The 24273-nt window shown below is 38.2% G+C and overlaps 1 protein-coding gene across 9 annotated transcripts in view; it reads right to left on the bottom strand.

Moving 5' to 3' along the window:
• Positions 1-23495, bottom strand: part of YAF2 (YY1 associated factor 2) — an 86319-nt gene extending 62824 nt beyond the window's left edge. The window contains exons 1-5 of one of the 9 annotated variants that reach the window (XR_002344163.1): positions 23209-23495; positions 22668-22793; positions 20735-21112; positions 330-401; positions 137-236 (exon numbers count right to left, since the gene is read on the bottom strand). Coding sequence is in view for 6 of the 9 variants with exons in the window: in XM_021092547.1 (XP_020948206.1) it covers positions 20911-21112; positions 22668-22793; positions 23209-23234 (354 nt within the window). In the remaining 3 variants the exon portion in view is untranslated. Of the gene's footprint in view, positions 1-136; positions 237-329; positions 463-1155; positions 1647-7519; positions 7876-20729; positions 21113-22667; positions 22794-23208 lie in introns of those variants that run through there. The other 8 variants (XR_002344162.1, XR_002344164.1, XM_021092540.1 and 5 more) reach the window with 8 other exon arrangements.

The raw sequence follows: 24273 nt of genomic DNA on the forward strand, positions 1-24273 counted from the left end.
AGTAAATTCCATGAATCCACATCAAACTTACAAAAAGGAGCTATCCCAAACAACTTCTCTTTGTAACTACATAAACTGCTGAAGAGAAAAAAATGTAGGAAAAAAATCTCAAGTCTGTGAAAACTAGATTACTTACCAGTAACTTGAGTTATCCTATTGGGTCTTTTCCCTCACAGATCCACCTCTCTTGCCCTTCTGTCCAGCATGAGAGTCTTCCTGATGGGCATCCACCGGAACTGAGGGGGCATGCAGTACAGACGTATATGTAAGAAAGTTGGGGGGAGGGGGTTTGAGAGATGCTAGAGACATGCTTCAGTGTGCTTGCTTACCTTCCTGAAATTGGAAATTTCAACGGTCCCTTGGTCCTCGAGGCATTCACAATAACTTCAAAGAATGTGGATCTGTGGAGATTACCCAATAGGAGAACTCCAGTTACTGGTAAGTGATCCAGCTTTTTCTTCTCTATCAGAATAAGAAGATTGTTTAATTTTATTTGAGATTATTAATACATGTAGAAATACAGGGGAAAGGGTTGTAAATTCATCAAATAAATACACAAACAATGTGCTAACTATAAGGTCAACAGAAAGTTGCGGCATTATCAGAAACACAAACCAGGAAAAGAAAATGATTTGAATGCTTTCATTTAAAAATTTCCACTATACAAACAGCTATATTTTAACATATAAAAATATCAGCTATCAGACTATTCCACATGACTAAAACACCATCATTTTTTCATATTAGTACAAGGATAATTAGCTGACAAAATCTACTATTCCTTAACTAGCCATTGTTGTTAACATTGATTCAATCCTAGTGTAAAGCCACCACAGTGGATTAACAATCTGTAAGACTTAAAATAAAAAGCATCAATGCAATTCCCATTCATCACTCAGTAAGTGTTTAAAGTAGCTATTTGTCACCTGTAACAAACCAACCACGTATACATACATAAATACGCCAGGCCACTGATAAATAATAAAGCTAATTTTAATGTAAATACGAGTACATAATATAGTATTTTTTTATTAACTGTTATACTTTTTAATTTGGACCTGTCATTAAAAAGAAAAAAAAAAACTCTATTTCTAACAAAATAAAGATCTTCTCACTAGAACTTTATCTTCAGGCTCACATGAAGATACCCTTTACCTTTAACACAACACACGTTCATTTTAATGTGCAACAGCAAGAATGTCTTCAAACTCTAGCTCCTATTGAAGGAACGGATATGTGTCAGTAACAGATTTCCCTTTACCATTATATTGCTATTTAATAATTACTCTTACCCTCAAGAAATATATGGATTCATGCTTCTTCATTCTATGGAAAAAATTAAAGATGTATAGCTTTTCTTTTAAGAGTAAACAGCATAAAATGGTATATAAAACATTATTCAAAAAAACCAAATTGAAAATGTAGTTCTAATGAAAATCTTACATTTCAATCTTGTTATGAGGTATTTGTATTTAGTAAAGGCTGACAGCACCATGTCAAAATTTTTCCTAGATTCCCACTTAAGATACAAACTGTCTTAAATTTTATTTTAAAAGGATATAATTTTTTAGTTTTAAAAAAAATGGCAATTAATGCATTAGTTTTTTTTTGGGTTTTTTTGTTTTTTTTTTTTTTTTTTTGTCTTTTTGCTATTTCTTGGGCCGCTCCCACGACATATGGAGGTTCCCAGGCTAGGGGTCCAGTCGGAGCTGTAGCCACCGGCCTACGCCAGAGCCACAGCAACGCGGGATCCGAGCCGAGTCTGCAACCTACACCACAGCTCACGGCAGCGCGGATCGTCAACCCACTGAGCAAGGGCAGGGATAGAACCTGCAACCTCATGGTTCCTAGTCAGATTCATTAACCACTGCGCCACGATGGGAACTCCAATTAATGCATTAGTTTTTAAATGACCCATTCGTGCAAACATGGGCACTACACAGACCTCAATTTCTAACTGTAATTCAGAGATAAATGCCAAAAAGGTCACCTAGTTAACTTTCCTAACTTCAATTCCCTGAAGAGTGAGCAAGTACATGGCATGAAGGTCCTATGGGTTTGGACTGAAGACACAGGTACAGAAGCATAATCCAAATATTTTATGATATAAGCTAGGGGTCATTAAGAACTAAATAATAATTTCCAATATGTATTTATAGCAACACACACAGTCTCCTTTTAGACTCAGATCTTATGAATTTAAAATAAAATCAAGGAGTTCCCATCATGGCTCAGCGGTTAACAAATCCAACTAGGATCGATGAGGATGTGGGTTTGATACCTGGCCTCGCTCAGTGGGTTAAGGATCTGGCATTGCCATGAGCTGTAATGTAGATAAGATATGCGGCTATGATCTGGCATTGCTGTGGCTGTGATGTAGGCTGGCAGCTGTAGCTCCAATTTGACCTCTAGCCTGGGAACTTGCATATGCCACAGTGCAGCCCTAAAAAGACAAAGATAAATAATTATAATAAAGTGTACTTAAAAAAATTTTAAGAAAATTAAAATATCTTGAAAATATTTTAAGGTAACCAAAAAAGCCACTTAAGAGACCAGCATTCAAAGCTGTTTGTTGTTGTTGTCATGCCATAAGCTCAACTAAGATGGACTTTATCCAGATGACTTGGAACAGAAATTCCAGAAATTAGGCCACTCTATTCAAAACTTTGCGGCCCATCCACAAAAAGGTACTCCTTAGTAATCAAAGAACCAAACAAGCATTTCATTAATGAGAATCTACTCTATAAAATCAATCTGAACTTTAAAAAAAATCTACTCAGAAAAAAAAATGAGTTAGCTAACCTTTACTTCCACAATGTCCACTGGTTTGGACATTACCTCTGGGCTGGAAGCAACTTAAATTACAACTAGTTTTGTGATTCCAGATAAACTATTTTCTAATTTCCAATTAAGATTTAATGTATGATATTACAGTTGCAGAAAGTTATACACAGTAAATGCTGGACTTAATATCCTCTAACAGTATAATAAAAATTTAATATTATACGCATATTCACACATACTTAAAAGACATTATTGATGGTTCATAATTATTGGGCGAAGTGTGTTTTGGTTATTTAATTAACCAAAAAATAAGGTCAAAAGTAAATTATAAACTCACTTATTAAATAATGTCATTTAGAGAAACTGTCATCTTTTTTTGCTCCTTGAACAACTCAACAGATAAAAAGACATCTCTTAAAATTTCCTTTCCCTCAGTTTTATCCACTGCTCTCCATGATCTCATAAAGAAACAGAAACAGTACTATTTTCCTAACATAAATTAAACTAAAATCAAGATGTAAAAACAATATTTATCTAAAAATAGAGGTAGGGAGTTCCCATCGTGGCTCAGCAGTAATGAATCAATAAGACTAGTGTCCATGAGAATGAGGTTTGATCCCTGGCCTCGTTCTACAGGTTAAGGACCCAGCAGTGCCACGAGCTGTGATGCAGGTTGCAGATGCACCTCAGATCTGGCGTTGCTGTGGCTGTGGTGTAGGCCAGTGGCTATATCTCTGATTTGACCCCTAGCCTGGGAACTTCCATATGCTGCGAGTATGGCCCAAAAAATAAAAATAGGGGTAATGGTAGAACCTACCTCACATAACAGTTGTGAGGATTAACTAAGTTAATGTGGGTAATGAACTTACAAACAATGCATGGAATCTAATTACATATTAAACTGTAACATAACCATCAGAAATATCATTATTTTCAAATGATTTTATATATCTTTTAAAAAAACTACTAAAAATTCTAGAGTTCCCTTTGTGATTCAGCAGGTTATGAACACAACATAGTGTCCATAACGATGCAGGTTCAATCCCTGGCCTCGCTCAGTGGGTTAAAGATCTGGCGTTGCTGCAAACTGTGCCGTACATCACAGATGCAACTCAGATCCGTTGTTGCCGTGACTGTGGCGTGGGCCTGCAGCTGCAGCATCGATTCAACTCCTAATCCAGGAACTTCCATGTGCCACAGGTGTGGCCATAAAAAGAAAAATAAATAAATAAAAATTCTAAGTTTAGAGATTGGTACAGTTGGCTCTCTGTATCTGGGGGTTCCACATACACAGATTCAACCAACTGTACATCAAACATAGTTTGAAAAAAATTCCAAAAAGTTTCAAAAAGCAGAATGTCATAGATGCAACTAGAGATTCTCAAACTATGTGAAATAAGTTAGGAAGACAAATACCATATGATATCATTTATATGTGGAATCTAAAATGTGGCACAAATGAACCTATCTACAGAACAGAAAGATTCATAGACACAGAGAAAAGATTTGTCGTTGCCAAGTGGGGGGGGGAGTGGGATAGACTGGGAGTTAGGGGTTAGCAGATGCAAGCTACTACGTTTAGAATGGATAAACAATGAGGTCCTACTGTATAGCACAGGGAACTATAACTAGTCTCTTGGGGTAGATTGTGATGGAAGATAATATAAGAAAGGGAATATGTATGTATATGTGTATGTATATATATATGAATATATGGATGGGTCACTTTGCTGTGCAGCAGAAATTGGCACAGCATTGTAAATCAACTATAATATAAAAAATGGGTGAAAAAAGCAGAACATGAATTTCCCATGCTAGCAACTATTTATATAGCATTTATTTTCTACTAGGTATTATAAGCAATCTAAAGATGACTTAAAGTGTATAGGTGTGCAGGTTTATGTGCAAATCCTACACCATTTTATATAAGGGACTTGGGCATCTTCAGATTCTAGTATACAAAGGTATCCTGAACTAATCCCTCTTGGTTATCAAGGGATGACTACACCATTATTTTGAGATTATATTCTTTACATTACAAGGTAAAGAAAATAAGTAATTTATGTTATTGATTAGGAATCATGACATGCAGCATGACAGAGATACAATAACACATTAACATTAAAACTAAACTGCAAATACCACTTACACACTTACAGGTATTCAAAAATACATACAATTTGGAAATAGTCAAGAAAACATTCTAGACTAAGTAAATCACTATCATTACCCTACCAACATATAAATTATATATGCTAATATTACAGAATTAGCCAATTCATTAGATTCACTTTAGTAAAGAAAGCTACTCAGACTGCTAAAGTTGCCAAACACATTTACACAAATAATTTTCCATGTTCTAATACCTGATTTTTTTATAAGCTAGAATTTTAGAACTGCAACTGCTGACAAATTCTAAAAGGAAAATATGAGAAAAATAGTATATATTCATGTTCTTGAGAAATGTTAGACAGTAAAGATATTAATATTCAAACTGTTCAGAAAAGCTGAAGGGGAGGATGCTAGCAGGTAAGCTCCAGTTCCCTAGAACCTCTGCTCTGGACAGAACAGCTTCCCATTCATCAATTTTATATTGTGGGTTTCCCCTAGAAGCTTCCCTTTCAAGAAAGAATTCTGCAACAACAGTAAAAAGTTTTCAACTTTAAAGGTCAGTGTGATGGGCAGCCTTTAAGATCGTGCACAATGATCCCAGCTTCTGGTACACATGCTCTTCTGTAATCTCCTTGCTCTGAGTATGGGGTGGACTTAGTGACTCACTTCTAAGCAACAGAATTTGGCAGAAGTAATAGATGTCACTCCCAAAAATTAGGTTATAAAAAGACTGCAGCTCCCACTTTATAGACTTTCACCTAGATACCTTGCTTTGGGGTAAGCAAGCTGTTATGCTGTGAGCAGTGCCAAGAAGGGGCCCACATGGTCAAGAAATTGATGTACCTGGCCAGCAGCCAGAGTCCTGAGGCCTGCCAACAGCTGTGTGAATAACTTGGAAGCAAGTGTTCTAAGGCCCACTGACAACCACACCAGTAAGCTTGGACAGGAATCCTCCCTCAGTCGAGCCTGAGAGATCCTGAGCCAGAACCACCTGCTAAACTGCTTCTAAATTCTTGACAAGGAAAAAGAGAAGGAAGAGATGAAGGAAGAAGGAGGGATAATAAATGTTTATTGGTTTCAGCCAGTAAGTTTCGGGGTAATTTATTATACAGCAATAAGTAACTAGTATGGAAAGCATTACAAAGAAATGAGAATTAAGCTAAAGTGACAAAGTGAATATCAATTAGCTGCCTAAAAAGGAAATCACAGGAAAACAACACCTATGAGTTCATGGGTGGGAGCCCATTTCTGAATCTGGTTCTTGCTTTGGGGGTCTAAAAATTCAACCTAAAGCTAAAGCAGATTAATACTCAACTGAATTATACCAACCAACTTCAGCGAACTGATTAATAAATCACATGCCACCCTCCAGACTGTTTCCCTCTTAACATCAAAGAATCTGGACAGAACTGAAGCATTATAGGAGTTTCCACTGTGGCTCAGCAGGTTAAGAACCCAACTAGTATCCAGGAGGATGGGGGTTTAATCCCTGGCCTCTCTCAGTAGGTAAAGGATATGGCATTGCTGCAAGCTGTAATGCAAGAAGCTGCTGAGATCTGTTGTGGCTGTCGCTGTGACTGGCAGATATAGCTCCAATTCAACCCTGGCCTGCTAACTTCCATATGCCACTGGTTGCTATGTCTACAAGCTACTCTTTTTAATTGAAATATTTAAAATAATTTTAAGATATAGTTAGGAGCCTATCCTATTACAACCTCAGAATAAAGCACCAATCTAGGGACTGCTAAACAGCATCTCTCACTTCCTACCACCTTCCATACTATGCTAAACACTGACCACTGCTGTGGGGTTTTTTTTAATATCCTTTTATGTTTTAGTCATTCTTCCTAAGAATATCTTAATCACATTAATTGATCTTCAACAATATTTTGATCTTCCTAATTTGACAAATATCCAAGTCCTTAATTAAGCACTACGTTTTATAAACCATATATTAAAGTGGGATACTTCTGCAGAAAGTTAATATCATCTATTCTTAACAGTTTCAAATTCAAGGAAACATTTTCCTGATACTAGTCCCAAACGTCAGGAGCATTATAAGCTAACTGAAGCCAGTATCAAGTTAAATACACAAAAATAAGAGCTAACAATACTCTGAATGACAACAGTTATGTCAACACAATAAGAAAGTCTGATCTTTACTCCACAATTTCTTTTTCTAAACTTTTCTGACTATAACATTAAAATTAACCTGACCAGACTCTAAGCTCTGCATTAGTTTTCAACTCAATTATTAATAATGATCTCTAAAGCATACATGCATATTTCCAATTTAAAACTGGTTTTATAAAACAATGGCAAATTTTTCTAATATTAATAAATTTTAAATAATAGTCTGAGATCATTAATAATAGTTTCAACCTACTGACTATATTCTAAATAACAGCTTTGTTATTCAGGACTCATAAAATCTGAATCATGGATCACATCAAATCCAATATACTCCTCAACGACTATCACTTTACAGACCAAATATACTATAGTTTTATGAAAAGTTCTGTGATTTGCTTGGTGTGCTGAAGATAAGGACTTCTTCAAACTACAACTCCTCCACAGTTAACTATGCAATTTTCCAAGAAAGAATCAAAGTTACCATACTTACCACTTAAAAAATTCTTGATACCAACATGGACCCAATTTTTTAAATTAATTCTATTAATTTCTATAGCTACAATCAGGAGCTACCTGTAAAAGAAGAGGCTTAGTGATAGATTTTACCAGATAATTAGCACACTCTTCCTTGAAAGGGTTAGTAACGTAATTTTACTCATCTACTAACTTCCATTATTAATCTCCTTTATTTAATCTATAGATACAATTCAGAAATATTTTAACTATCATGAAAAGCTTTGTGCAAGCATTATGCAGGAATATACTCTTGTTAAATTTAAAATATATACTTCTGTTCTTTTTACAGCTGCACCCGCAGCATATGGATGTTCCCAGGCTCGGGCTTGAATCAGAGCTGCGGCTGCCAGCCTACAACACAGCCACGGCAATGCCAGATCTGAGCAGCATCTGTGATCTACACCACAGCTCACAGCAACACCAGATCCTTAACCCACTGAGCAAGGCCAGGGATCAAACCCACATTCTCATGGATACTAGTCAAGTTTGTAACCATCTGAGCCACAATGGGAATTCAAATACAACTTTAATGTCACACCTGTTATAATAAACACTACAAAGAATGCAAGGTAAAAATTAAGATTCTAATGAAAATAAAAGTCGTTTGCCATGGTCAACCACAGCCCCTCCTTTTGAAAACAATCTCTTCCCTCTATTCTGTAGCATTACATTCTCCTGGGCTTCTTACTCCCTATTTAATTTTTCTTCCTCCTCCATTTCTGTCTTCCTCTTTGTGGGATGCTCTTCTACTACTACCACAAGGAAGTCATGATATTTCTCAAGCTTCTGCCCTAGTTTCTCTTTTCCTTTTTTTTTAAAGGGCTGCACCTGAGGCAGATGGAAGTTCCAAGCTAGGGGTTGAACTGGAGCTGTAACCTCCAGCCTATGCCACAGCCACACCAGATCCAAGCCATGTCTGCAACCTACACCACAGCTCATGGCAATGCTGGATCCTTAACCCACTGAGTGAGGCCAAGGATCTAACCCGTGTCCTCATGGATACTAGTTGGGTTCCTTACCACTGAGCCACAACAGGAACTCCCTAAACACACTCCACCCAACTCACAGGTTCATGAAATGAAATATGTAAATGTTCCTTTAAATGACAAATGGAGAATAGTTTAAAGCAGCAACAGAATCAAATAAAGAGCCTTTGCAGTTCAGTTAAGCACTGTCAGTACCAATGCAAGACACAATGACAGACACTGGGATTTTTATCAATATTACTTAAAATTATTACCACTACTTTCAACTAAAGACTATGTTAAGTTCCTTACATCATTTATCCCATTTAATCATCACCAAAAAGCCCTATGGTCATATGGTCATAAATGACAAGGTGGGGATTTAAATTAAAATGTGATTCCAGAACCAGACACACTACTTTCAAGGAGATTACAAGTCCAGGGAAGAAGAGATAAGCAAAATTAAGTATTTTCAATACACTGTATAAATACAATCATCACGTTTTGCATAAAATGCTTTAAGAGTAACTGAAAGGGCATTCATTCTGGTCTACAGATAAAGAAATGCTTCTCAACAGAGATGATGCCTTGAGCAAACATAAAGACTAAGAAACTGTAAGGGATGGGAGAGAATGAAGCGGAGGAAGTAATGTAATAAATAAGACACACTGGTCTAAAAAAGGCCAGACCATGCTGACAATCCAACCCTGAAAACAGACTTAGCCTTTAACTTACTCTTTACAGTTACTATGACAAGTAAGAAAAAGAAAAATTTTAAATGCTGCTTTAAACTATTCATTCCGGAGTTCCCGTCGTGGCGCAGTGGTTAACGAATCCGACTAGGAACCATGAGGTTGCGGGTTCGGTCCCTGCCCTTGCTCAGTGGGTTAACGATCCGGCGTTGCCGCGAGCTGTGGTGTAGGTTGCAGACGCGGCTCGGATCCCGCGTTGCTGTGGCTCTGGCATAGGCTGGTGGCTACAGCTCCGATTCGACCCCTAGCCTGGGAACCTCCATATGCCGCGGGAGCGGCCCAAGAAATAGCAAAAAAAAAAAAAAGACATAAACTATTCATTCCTTAAGTCTATATATACACTGCTTACAGCTATTACACTACTAAAGTACTTTCCAGATGTTAAAACTTTTACTGGTAAGGCCTAAATGTTTATGCGACAGTCCACATCAGGTACGTGTACACACACACACACACACAGAGGGAAGAGAAGAAAGAGGAGAAGAGGGAGGGAGGGAAGAAGGGCGACTGGGTGAAAATATCCCAGAAACAATTTATGGAAATTTTTTTTTTAATAGAAAACACTTATTCTTATGTTCTGGCTTTGTCAGTCACCCCACTCCAACTAGACCCCAAGCATTTGACAACAGGAACTGTTAACATCCCTATATGGAAATATTACATTACTGCTCATGTATTTGATTGTTTCAGTTAATACTTTTTGAGGACTTTCTACCAGGCACTGTGCCATATATTTTGTAAGAATTACCTCATTTAAACCTCACAACAACCTTTGGTTGTTATTATCACTTCTGTTTTACAAATGAAAAAACTGAGCTTCACAGTTAAGTAACTTTCACAAGTTCACACAGCTAGTAAGTGGTGAAACCAATATATAAAACCAAACAGTTGAGCTCCAGAATCCAAACTCTTCATCACTATACTATACAGTTGCAAGCAACTTATAAATACCAACATTCTTTTCTTTTTTTTTTGTTTTCCATTATCATCATGAGTAAACATAAAAATTTAAAATATACAGTTAAAAAAAAACTAGATATATTTTCCTATAATGAAATCCTACATAGGTAGAAAACAGCAAGATTACAATTAAAGTGTAAATTACTGAGGGATATTACAGAAAAATACTGTGTGAATCAGAAACATTAAGTTTACAGAAAATTGACAACAAGGGAATATGGAGCATATTTGATAAACACATTCATACAGACAATAATAGTCTTATTAAATTTTATCAAAAAGTTCAATATGATGACATTATGAATTGAACATATTGTTCAACTGTAAACCGAACCACTCATTACTCATCTAATCAATTATTATGGAGCTCTGGGCCTTACAAGCCTTGGTCTTCAAAAAAAGAGAGCATATGCTAAAAAAAAAAAAAAAGGAGCAAAGTGTATAAGAAGATGAGTGGGGGAAAAAAAGGAGAGAAGAAGAAAAGGCTTTTCATGGGCAAAAGCTTCAAAACTCAGTATTAGCTCTTCCCTTTGAAATGTAAGCCTAAGACGTCCAGCCACAATTAATCTAGCCTGTGCTGAACAGAATCTAAGTATTAGAAGGCCAAGTGGATGGAACAGGGCAGTGATTCTCAAAAAAATGCTTTGATAGCAAAATAACATCTAGGAAATACAAATTAAGAGAACTCCTAATAAAATGTATAAGAGCATAGATGATTTGTCTGAAGTGGCACAGGGGAACACAGCCCCCCCACCTTATTTGTTCTTACTGACAGCCACTGAGACAATTTCAGACCTAAGGGTTCCAAAGAGCACAATTCCAAAGGAAGGTCAGCTCTCTCTACACCAAGAAAGCTGTTATTTGATTCTAACTAACAAACCCATCTCCTCTTTACTCCCTTACTTCCTGCAACTTGCTCTCTCACAGGAGGCTTCCCAAAGCTGGCTTCAAAAAGACTGTTGCAGGAGTAGGAAGGGATGGCTGTGCGTCTCATCTGGGGTTAACCTCTTTCTATCTGGAGAGGTGGTGTGAGGGCATTCCTATCTTCCTCCTTAGACTTTAGTATCCTCAATGAACATGTGCTACTTTTATCATCAGAATGAGACTTACGACCTTAAGGGAAAAAACGGTTCTACTCCCCATACTCGGGTTATTTACATTCGCACTTGAAACTATTACTTTATTCATATTTACATAAAACAGAAAAGATTTTTCTAGTAAAGGAAGAATTGCTGGTGGAGTAAAGAAAATAAAGGAATCAGAGCATTCTAGAAGGTAGGCTAGAAATGAGTATTATCAAGGAGGTTTGGGGCCCTGGGAGACAAAAGATAAACAGCAAAAAAGGATGGGAAAAGATGAAAGACGACCCAAACAACTTTGTCTACTCTGAAAGCCCAACTTCCTGGGCAACGACTTCTCCGGCATTGAGTATCATCTCCTTACTGCTGCTGTAGGTTGATCATCCCTATTATACCCTATAAAGGATGACACTGTGTAAAAGAACCTTGAGCAGACAATAAAATATGAAAAGATGAAGTGATTTAACGCATTTTTAAAACTTTCAGAGGGCTATACAAACTTTTCATCAAACACACGCATTCATATACACAGAGTCAAACTGATTATTAGTTATATTATTAGTGTTTCTAAGTATTTACATCACAAACAAAAGAGGGAAATAACATTTACCGGGGTTTTTCTCCTAAGAAATACTACGGTATCATAGAGGTCAAAATATACAGCACAGTAAGTTTTATTATAAAAGACATAACAATGAAGTTTAACATATTTTAACTTCAAAAATATTAACACAGGGAAAACGACTGATAGTCATTTTGTTCTTCATTCACTATACTGCTAGCCCATATTTTAACCTAAGTTCTTTTATTATTAAAAGCAGTAGGTTCAATGTTAGAAGCTATCAAGATGTACACAGCACTAGATCTAGGTACAAGGAAATTTATAAGAAAAAATCCTTAAGAAGTTACTTGCTAGCAAACTTGGGATGAGGATGTGGTTCTCTGGATGTGGTTTGATCCCCAGCCCTGCTCAGTGGGTTAAGGATCTGGCACTCCCATCAACTGTGGTGTAGGTCACAGACATGCCTTGGATCTGGTGTTGCTGTGGTTGTGGTGTAGGTCAGCAGCTATAGCTCTTATTTGACCCCTAGCCTGGGAACTTTCATATGCTGTTCCTGAGACTTTGGAAAAAAAAAAAAAAAAAGAGGAAGAAGTAGTTACTTGCTAGGAAGGTAAGAAAGAGGACTTAGAAATCCAAATATTTGAATCTGGCATTAACCAGCCACTGACCTTAACAGGTCACAGTCTTTCCAGGCCTGTTTGTTTTCTTATTTGTCAAGTTGCTACTGAGCTAGAGTCAGGAGTTCCAATGAATAGAAAAGATCTCACCCAGGAGATTGCTACCCGTGTGACCTGGCAGTTCTCTTAAGACTGTAGCACAACAAGAATCTTCCAAACGGAATTGAAAATTCCAAACCAACAGGTTTGGAAACAATGGTGGCCTCAATAATTTCAAAAGTTTTAATTCCAACATTTCTACCCCATACCTATCAAGTTCATCCCTCTGAAGACTATGTTATCTCTCTACTATTAAGGTTTCAAGAAATAAAAACTAGCTGATCTCAGGAAATGACTAAACACCATGGAAGCTCTTGAAAGGTTCCTTCTAGCTCTAAAAGTCTCCGTAATTTGTAAATTTCCATAACAATACTACAGAATGAAATCCCTGACAAAGTTTTTTAAACAGATGATTATCAATCACAGATCATATATAACTAAATCTATGGCTAGATGACCGTCTCCCTCTCCCCAGTGCAGGGTGCTTTGATGAGCAAATGGAAGAATATAAAGGAAAGTAGTGCTGAACACAATAAAGCACTACAGGAAAGATAAATAAAGATACTGAATTTAATGAATTACTACCCACAGAAAAAACCTATAGTAACTAAAAATTAATTTGGTAGCAATAAGTGATATTCTTTCAAAAACATTTAGTGAGCACTTACTTGTGCCGGCTGCTATGATAAGGGCTTCTCAGAAATTAACTCATTTAATTTTCTCAATAATGCTTTTTAAAGGAAAAATTAAAAAAAAAAAAAAACCTGAGCAGTATACTTAAGATCATTGCCAATGCCACCAATGTAATAGCTGAAAAAAGTCATTAAGTTTAATAATGAAGTTCTATTACTAATTATGTTATTCTTGAAAAAGATGGTTTTGGGGATAAGTACTAAATACATACAAACAATCTATACCATCCTATATAAATCTGTCAGAGGCTAGTAATCATCTTAGTCTTCTGAAATCTTACCTCAATTATATAACAATCTTTTCCTAAAAACAGCAATTTCTTTTTAAAAAAATACATATTTATACACATGTACATCATACATACGCAAAGGAAAAAAGGCCCAGCAAAGAAGTGGCAGCTTCATTCGGTTGAAACTTCTTAGGAGAAAGGTAATCAATCAAACTGGAAATTAGTCATGATGTTAAAATATTAAACCATACCTTACCAAAAGTGGTTTACTAATAATGGCCTCAACAGTAACTGATTTCATACTTAACCAGAGCACAGAACTTCTCCAAAACTAAGACTATACTGGAAAGTTAATTTTACATTCTTTCTATTGTATTATCTATCTTCTTTGCTAGCATTCAAACTCTCAGGGGCTAGAAGTGGGTCTCACCAAGTCTACAGTCCCAGCATGATTTCTGGCTTATGGCACATGTCCAATAAGCACGTACATACAGAATTCTAAAATTCTGTTCACTTTCGATCATTTATTTCTGATAATTCACACATGTGAAAAAGAGGGTTCTTCTTCAATGACATATCAAAATTCCAATTTTTTCAAAGCTTATTTTAAAAAAAAAGTAATAACTTTTCCTAATACCTATATTCTTCTTTCAATAAACCTTTACTGAACATTTACTATAACCGAGACACTTCGTTAAACATCTTTGAAAAAGGTAATGTTTCTTATTTCTCTTAAACTCACAGCATAACAAGAAAGTAAACACATACATGTAATAGAACTAGAGTATGCTAAATGATAAGAAAGGTAAGCATCATGAATTGACTTTGATGGACTGCTCAGATTCCAGAAAGAGAATACGGCCATCCTCCTCCCTCCTACTGAGAGAGAACATTCAGCTTCATGAGAAAAAGAAAATCAATTCTGCATTTCTGAGGAAATACTGAAGCTAGCTGGAGATCACAATCAGAGGCATGAACAGAGGACAAAGCAAGGCAATTCTGGGATGGGCCTAGGAGAATGTCCTTGAAGAATAAGCAGCTGACAAGGCAGGCAAAATAACAAATTCTAGACAGGTATCAATGACTAATCCCTTCAGTCTGACTCTGGACAATTAGAAATAGTAAAGGAGCACAAGATGAGGGAAATTCCATTTTTAAAAAATGTTTGCCTAACTTCTATAGTTTTATAGACATCTGCTAATTTGTACAACTGATTTATCTTCAAAAGTAACATGTTCATAGATACAACGATACTATCTCAATCATAAAGTAAAATCACTTTCATTTTAATTATTAAATTCATTCCTCTGATGGAATGGAATGATTTGCACAGTTCTAACAAATGCAAAATCTGAATTCAAAACTATTTTTCAATTAAATACTACAAATCTACCTTTAGTATGTTTTGGGTTTTGATAGGCCCTCAACATCAACTATTTTAACTTAAAATACCATTCAACAGAGAACTTACAATTTAATTAAGGAATAAAACGCATTTCATAACATGCTGTACTCTTTCATGAGTTCACTAGTTTACTTCGGTCAAGAAATACGGGAGTTTTCCCATTGTAGCTCAGTGGTTAACGAATCGGACTAGGAACCATGAGGTTGTGGGCTCGATCCCTAGCCTCGCTCAGTGGGTTAAGAATCCGGCGTTGCCATGAGCTGTGGTGTAGGTTGCAGACGCGGCACGGATCCCACGTTGCTGCAGCTCTGGCGTAGGCGGTGGCTACAGCTCTGATTAGACCCCTAGCCTGGGAACCTCCATATGGTGCAGGTGCGGCCCTAGAAAAGAAAAAAGAAAAAAAACATTTTTGGCTATACCATGTAAATTTCAAAAATCTGAATAGCAAGACCTAAGAGGTTGTGAGATAATAAATGTGCATCTTTCCCAAGTTGTACCTTAAAATGCTAAGGTATTCATGTACAATATCATCCTTGAAATAATGTTAAGACATGAAACATGTTATATCTCAATAAAGAAATGATAAAGCTAAAAATGTTCTAAAACTGAGAAGTTGTATTTTCTCCTGCACACTTTCATGCTTTTAAGAATGTGTAACGATAAGAATAAAATATGGTCATAGAAATGACATGCACTACATTCTATAAGTATGTTCTATTTAATCTTCAAAATATCCAAATATTGTCATAAAAATATCCTCATGTTTAAATAAAGACTCATCTTACTTATCTACTTGTAAAAATTGTGCTTTTAATCAAATAACACAACATCAAAATATAAAGCAAAATTGTGAAAATAATTTTGAAAGAATTAATATATACCTACAAATAATGAACAAAATAATCTGATAATATTTTTACAAAGTCTTAAAAGTTTTGGAAAAGCAATGCTAGGTGGCAAATAGCAATAGTCAAATTTAAAAGACTATTAATTGACAAAGTTTAAATGCCTAAAGAGTCCCAGGTACCTTCCTAGCTTCTAGGGATATCACTGTAATACAGTCCCTGCCCTGAGAGCAGAAGAACATCTAGACAGCTATAATTATATACATATATACATAGACAGATACATTGATCAATATGATAGTAGAGGTAGTTGCAGGAATGGTTGCAATCCCAGAAGATTTCTTTTAAGAAGAACCATCTGGGAGTTCCCGTCGTGGCGCAGTGGTTAACGAATCCGACTAGGAACCATGAGGTTGTGGGTTCGGTCCCTGCCCTTGCTCAGTGGGTTAACGATCCGGCGTTGCCGTAGCTGTGGTGTAGGTTGCAGATGCGGCTCGGATCCCGCGTTGCTGTGGCTCTGGCGTAGGCCGGTGGCTATGGCTCCGATTCAACCCCTAGCCTGGGAACCTCCGTATGCCGCAGGAGCGGCCCAAGAAATAGCAACAACAACAACAACAAAACAACAACAAAAAAGACAAAAGACAAAAAAAAAAAAAAAAAAAGAAGAAGAACCATCTGACAGAAATACTTGGGTGCTAAGGCAGCATAAGGTTGGTTGGGACACCCAGCAAGAACTAAAGCTGGCAAAGTAATCTAGGCGTAAATTATTATGGCCTTGAATGCCACGCTTAAATGTTCCACCTTTATTCAGTAACCACCGGAAAGGTCTCATTTTTTTTTTTAATAGGGAGGCCAACATAATCACACAGTTTCAAAAAAATACTAAAGATAATGTAAATGGCATTCTGAAGAAGCGATCCATTTATCCAATAACTCAAGAGAGAAATGATACGGGCTTCTAAACTATAGTAACATAAAACGGAAAAAGGACAGATCTGAGAGAGAAGCCAAAAGACTGGACATGAGGGATAACGATGAGTTAGACTCAAAGTTGAGACAATGATAGTTTCTAGCTTAGGTTCCAGAAAGTTTATGCCCCATACAAAATAAGGAATAGAGAGAAGTCAAGTTTGGGTAGGCAGAAATTGATTTCAGAGATTTAGAAAGAAAACTAGGAAAAAAGTGTGGGAGATGTCAAGGAAGGAGAATTTTAATTTATACAAAAGGCTACCAACATCAAATACTGCTGCGATGACACGGAAAGAAGACTGAGATTAGGCCTCTGAGTTTAGGAACTAGGTTACTAGGTTATATCAGAGAGCTCTCACTCAACAAAGGATAAAGGAAAGGGAAAGAATGCCTGCTAAAGTAAATCTGTTGTATACAGAAACCCAAGCTAGTAAAACTCTAGGTCAGCAGTACATAAACTTTTTGGTATCAGGATCTCTTCATACTCTCAAAAGTTAGAAGAGCTTTTGTTTACCTAGGTCTTATTTATATCAAGGAACAAATTACTATATTGAAAATTAAAATAATTAAATATATATTACTTCATTTAAAAATAAAATAGACCATATTTTAATATAAACAATAGTTTTATGGGAAAAAAAAACCTATAATCTCCAAAACAAAGATAATTTTGTGTGAAGAGTGGTACTTGTATATTTTCAATGGTACTCTACTCTCTGGCCTATTAGAAGACATCTGGATTGTCATATCTAGTTCTGCATTCAATTTTTTGCAATGTGCTATTTCATTTCAAGAATATAAAGAAAATATCGACTCTCACAAATATGTAGTGGGACAAGGGAGGAGTATTTTATAGCCTTTTCAGGTATTTGTGGATAATCTTCTTTGATACTACTTCACAGCACAAGAAGTTGTTTCTCAAAGGTTAGCTGCATGTGAAATCTGGAACCACATCAACAAACTTTTCATGATGTATTTGCTTAAAAGCCACTGATTTATTTTATACTTCGAATGGATTATCCATGCAATGTTTTGTAACATTATACATTGGTTACTGGGAAATACTGATTGACTGAGTTATTCAGATCTTCCAATTATTGACAAACTTCATGATAAAATATCAGAAATTACATTTATTGATATAACCATCCGATCTCATCTTTAAACTAATAGGATGCTCTTAAGCTCACTGCAGTGGTAATTACAAGTTTTCAAAAATTCTAATTTTCATCTGAAAGCTCTATTTTTACCATTGGCAACAAATACTATCAATTATTTTCCTTGAAATGACAGACTTACTGTGTTTATTTTTGAGAAAATATCTGCTAAATATCCAAGTATGAATAACCATAGTTTGCCAGGCATTCTTTCAAATAAAAATAATGTTTTATTTTAAAAAGCTAGTTCTGCTTGAAACTCAAAACAATTACAAAAATGCTTTGGATCAAATCAACCAGTCTACTTTGGTATGCAGCAGGAGTGCTCTACTTGTACTTCCCAGTTCATCAGACAGAATATTAAAAAAGACAGGAGACTTTCTAAAATTAGTCATTTTTACTGCTTCATGAAGGATATTCTTAAGTGAGACTGGCATTATTTTTAATGCATGTGCATGGTAGCAAAGATTATGATGAATATAGCAATTTGGTGCCACTGCTTTGATTCAGGCTAAAGAGCCAGCAGTTTAACCCACATCGCCTCTGCACCACAAGTGTCAACACAGTTGAAAAGGCAAATAACATCTTCGTATGATTATGAAAATCAACTGGACTTTACAGACTCCCTGAAAGGGCCTCAGGGACCCTTGGGGTTCATCAGATCACACTTTGAAAACCACTACTCTCCAAACACTAATCACTTCCAAAATTTCTCTGTAAACAACAAATCTATGTGACTACTCTAACCTACAATATAGAGAGAAAAACCAACCAACCGACCTCCTAGAATAAGGAGTCTCTGAACAACTGTGTAGTAGCTGGAAAGGCTCCTCAGGCTAAGGAGGCTCAGAAGTCTGCATTTCTGCAAAATGATTGAGACGGTCCTCAATTTTTTTTCTGACATTCCCACACCAAGAGTCTAGGAGAATCTGTGCTAAACCACCAATTAGAAAATAAAAAGCAGGTATGATAAAACAACAATGACACTGAAAAGATTTTTACTGGATAACTGCCTTAGGGTTACTCAAAATGTGAATTTTATATCATTTACCTCCATTTTATAGAAGCTAAAATAATTCATTCTTTTTACCAACAGTTAGATCCTAATCAACACTGCATTCAATTACACTATTTTTTAATAAGAAAATTTCAACTCTTCAGCTTACACATAAAAGATTTTACTACCTCTTGTGTAGAATTTGGTACAGTTCAAAGTGTTTCTGAATTGACAGAAAAATCCTAAAATGCTACAGAAGAAACAAATACCTATTTTGCTCACCATTTTATGTCCAGTACCTAGCTAAGGCCTCATACAAAATAAGATGTTCAATGAACACTGCTGAACGCTAAAGCAGTTGTTAGAATGAGATAAGAACCTGTTGCCACACTCTTACTCTAACACCTAGTGCTCTTGCTAATACGTGTCATCTTTCTCATCTCTCTATAACATCCCTGAGAAACCTAAAGGAACTACTAATTTACCCTGAGAAAATAAAACAGTACCTGTGACACTTGAAATTACACTTGAAAGCCTGGTATTTTATAGGTCCTTATTTACATCACAGTTCAAAACCAAAACAAACAGCTCTAACATTTTTGTTTTTAAATATCTGCAATCTGAATTAAGCAGTAATTTCCATTTCCATATGAAGAAGTGGCAATACGATACTACCCTGACTCAATTATCATTCACTGATTGTACTACCCTCACAGGCACTATACTAAACATTTTTTCTTCTCTGATGATTCAGAACGAATCTTAAAAGCTTCTTAGGTTTACTTCGATACACTTATTGGTTTAAAAGAATATGAAATAAAAAGATGAAGGATATTGTGTAGTACCTCTGATAATAATTGTCACCATAACTTTTTCACATTTTTCCTGTCAGTTTGACATTTATCACTGATTATCTCACAAAAACATAATGTAGAAAACTTCTAGTACTTGAACTAATTATCTAGATTCTGGATTTTAAGAAAGATTAATCAAATTTAAATTAAGGCCAGCAAATTCAAAACCCAAATTCAATTGCAGAAATGGCAAACATGCAAAGAATATAGTTTATCAATTTAGGAAGTGAAGCCACGTCAAATCACATTTCATTCTGAAATACTGCTATACATATAATAACATCATTTCATTCCACACAGGTATTCTGCAGAAAAGCATGACCTACCAGGGATACTGCTAAAGGAAAAGATCTTCCATTGTAATATAAAGGATTTGAACTAGATATCCTTTAAACAAAAAAAGACTGTCGGAAAGACTTTAAAGGAAAATCATGGACTCCATCTTCTCTGGAGATTTAAAAAGAAAAGATTTTTCAAATATCTGGGATTGGCTTAGACTTGGCCTCACATTTGGTGACTAAGACAGAATCAGTTCAAAGGTCAGTCAGATCCAAGGGATCCAAGTCCCATCTGTTAGTCATGCAAAAAAATCATAAGCAAAATGCATGCTTCTGCTCTGCAGCTCTCCAGTCCCTGCTTTGGAAATTGTCAACCTTGTTCTTGAAATTACCCTAACTGCTAATTAACATGTCAGCCATGGAGAATTATTTCTTCCAGCTATTGAAACTTGTGCTTCTCAAGCAGTCCTTTAATTCTGTTTTTCTAACATTACCAGAGAGGCAAATATTTTGTGGTGCAATCAGTATCTGCCCTATTAACAATGCCCTGTTCCATTGTTCTACCCAAACAGATTCCACTCTAAATTACAGAAACAGCGGGAGAAAAATAACAGATAACAGAGAAATTAGAGCTCTTAGGTTTAACTTAGGGCCAAAATCAAAAGAGAAGAGACAAATTCAGAGAGAGGAAGGAAGAAGCTGAGAGGGTCGTAGTGTCGAACACTTACTTTTAGGAACAGAGTGTCCCTTAGACTTCTGGTGAGTTGCCCAGAGCCTCTTCAGTTTCAATCCAAATGACAATGCTTCTCTGAGTCCTCCTCAAGTAATGTTTCCACCACTAAAAATTGGATCTATAAGAGCTCAGATGTACTGGTAAAAAATGTCAGGGGCCCCCATGTGGGCCTCAAGCCTCTTTTAAACTAGGCCCACTTCTCTGTCCTGGGCCAACTCCCCTGTGCACTATATTCCTTCTTCTTCCAGGTGCCAGGTATTCGGCCTGTTTCTTCTCTTCTGAGCTGCCACCACCTACTCTATTTCTCAGGGTTCCTCTAACCCCAAGACTGGCTGTGGAGTAGGACACCAGCTTCCCCCCTTCCTTGCTGTCCCTGCAAATAAACATATAAGCTCTTCTAGTTTCAGTATTTTTCTAATGGCTATAAGAAAATAGAGAGGGAACAACAAAAAGCAACAATATTGAACCAGAGGTTAAGATTATAATAATTGTCTCCACATTAAACTTCCTGCCTCCAAAAACCAGATTTTCTGAAAATTGCTTATTGAGCATTTAAAAAAATACAAAGTACTAACATAGATATACAAATATAATCTAGACCAAATCCAACCTTATATAGACATAAAGATGTAAAGATACTCTGCTTTCAAAAATAGTTTAATCACGGGTCCACATTCATTTTAGCAAAATTTTTTTCCTTTTAGCATGTTCTGTTATATTCCCTTGAATTTAATAGATGTTTGAAAGTTTGCCTTTTAAGACATCATGAAAATACTCAACATATTTTATCCAATGTAAATGAGAATATACCAAAAGTGAATTATGACTTACAAAAAGGTTATGTCAAAAGTAGCCAGCTTCACTGAGCAAATCTACAAATTTCAAGTTTTTGACAACTATTTCTGTCTCTACATTTTAAAAATTTAATAAAATGCTGTAAATAGTGTTTTAAAATCTGGATATCTCATTTTCAGAAATCTAACTTCTACTGAATATATATTAATACTATATAATCCTTTAAAAAAAACAGTTTATTGTATCAGTATAGGTGTGACAATTTACTTTCTAATTGACTTTAATCAAAAATATGTCATCTAAATACCAGGGTATAAATCACAGTAACTACGTGCTGGCAGATCAAGAATGCCCATGACTTTAAATTTCCTGAATGATTTTCTTTATCCACTTAATTCACTTAAGTGTTTTTTTTTAAAGACTGTTATCATACTGTAAGCTTGCAATGAAATAAAGGCTGAAAATACGCAAAGATTAATTTTATCTCATTCATATAGTCTAATAAGAGTGCCGTTTAATCAAACAAAATAAAGTCAGATACTTGCAGTAAAAATGTGTCCCTGTGACTGGGCTCACCTCAACTATTTATAAAATGTTAGAGAACTGGGGTAAAGACACTACACAAAACCCTGATCTGACCCTTCTAGACGTTTATATTAAAAAAAAGCTTAATCTACTATGTATTCTATAATCAGATACTTTTTTGAGGAAGGAAATTAAATTACATCTTTTGCTTCTAAAGAGGATTGCATGGTGCTTCTTTGATTCCTACACACTAACACAACAATGCAGCCTACGTTCTTACATCCGGAATGTGTGCTGGGGAAAGGGGGATGCGGCATTACACCCAGCGATATGAATTAAATCATTAAATCGCAGTGGCTAATGCCTCTCTTTAATAATTTATTCTCTCTTGGCAGCAAGAAACGTTACAGCCTCTTCAATTTCCCTTCACCGCAAACGAGCGCTAGGGTCGCGATCAACGTGACCCAGTTCCTATCGCGGACACCACCTCAGTCTCGCCTCCGCCCGACGGGTGGGCGAGTGTCGCGGGAGGGGACGGCAGCCGCAGGGGCGTCCTCGGCGCCTCGACCCCGCCGGCTGGCGGCGCGCAGGGCAGGCGCGGGACTCACCGGGTGGAGGTGCCCTTCCGCACATCGCACATCATGCACTTGAAGGCCTCGGCGCTGTTCCGGAAGGTGCAGACGCTACAGTCCCAGTAACCCTCATCCGAGGACGGCTTCGGCTGCCGCTTCGGCCTGCAGGACACAACCCGGACACGACGCGGCGCGGGGTCACCAGCAGGCCGCGCCCGGGCCCCGCGGCCGCGCCCGCCCCGCCCCCCGCCCCAGGCCCGCGACCCCCGCCCCGCCAGCGCCCGGCGCGCCCGCCTCGGGCTCAGAGGGGGAGGGGAGTCAGGAAGGCGAGGGCGCGAGCGCGGTCGCAGCCGCCGCCTCCGCTCGGACACCCCGGCCTGCCGCGCCGGCCTCCGCCATCGCGGCTCCATTGTGGGGCGGCCGGCGCCGGCCCCTCACGCGGCAGCGCTCGCGCAGCAGCGGTGCCGCCCCCGTTCTAGCCCCGTTGCCCCGGCGGCGAGCGAGACGAGTGCCCGAAGCCCGCCGCGAGAGCCCCGTCGCCTGTACAGTCCGGGCCCGGGGGCCCGGGCGCTGTTACCTGGTAGGGCTCTTCTTGTCTCCCATGGCTTGGCCACAAACGCACGCCGAGAGTCGCCGCCGCGGCCGCTCTGTTTGTCAATAAGGAGGATAATAAGCCGGGCGGAAGCGGGCGGGGGAGGAGGGAGGGGGCGGGGAAGGCCGCACCGCTGAGCTCCGGAGCCGCCGCCGGATCCCACGCAGCCTCCAGCTGTCGGGGAAACTCCTGCCTGGGCCACGTGACCCACGCGAGCCAACCAGCGGCCGCGCCGGAGACTTCAAACGCGGCCAGCGCGGCCCAGCACTCCCGGCGAGTTCGCGGGCGGCGGCGTGGGGGTGGCCATCCCAGCCTCCCGCGCCGTCACCGTCTCTCGCCCGGTGCCGCCCGCTCCCTCTCGGCGTCCGCGGAGCCCCTCTGGCGGGGGAGGCGCCGTCCTCCCGCGCGAAGCCTGGTCCAAAGTGGGGCCAGCGTTCAGAGGTCAGCCCGGCCCCGGACCAGAGTGCGCGGCCGCCGTCTCCAGGTGGAACCGCTTTCCGGGCCTGAGCGGTCCTTGGCTCCTCAGCTCTAGCCCTAAGGATACCCGGGGGAAGGCGGGAGCCACCCGTCAGCGCCATTGCTAGGTGCCCTAAGCCACTTGCCTAGTTTTGTGCATAGAAATGCTGGCCAAGTAGGGATTGTCTCCTTAATTTGGAGAAAACGAAACCCAGGTTCAAGAGAGGTTAGGCGACTTCCTCTATATTACATAATTAGAGGTGGTGAAGCCAGGAATCTAACTGTTTTAATTCCAAATGAGCTCTCCTCGCCTCTCAAGCCTCTACAGTAGCTGCTTTAAAAACAAACAAACGAAAACAGCAACAACAGCAAAAAAAAAAAACCAAACACTCAAAAGACCTTTTCCCTTCCTTTTAAATAACGAGTTTGCGTGTGCCCTGTTAAGAACACGTTCCTAGCAGGTTTCATTACCGCAATGTACTGGATGCCCTCATCTTCTACTAGACTCTAGCAACAGCCATCCTACTGGTCTCTCTCTCTCTCTGAAGTTCCAGCCTCACCTTCCCAATCTTAGCAGTAATTCGCAACCAGATT

This window comes from Sus scrofa, chromosome 5 (genome assembly GCF_000003025.6).
Source record: "Sus scrofa isolate TJ Tabasco breed Duroc chromosome 5, Sscrofa11.1, whole genome shotgun sequence".
Taxonomy (NCBI): Eukaryota; Metazoa; Chordata; class Mammalia; order Artiodactyla; family Suidae; genus Sus; species Sus scrofa.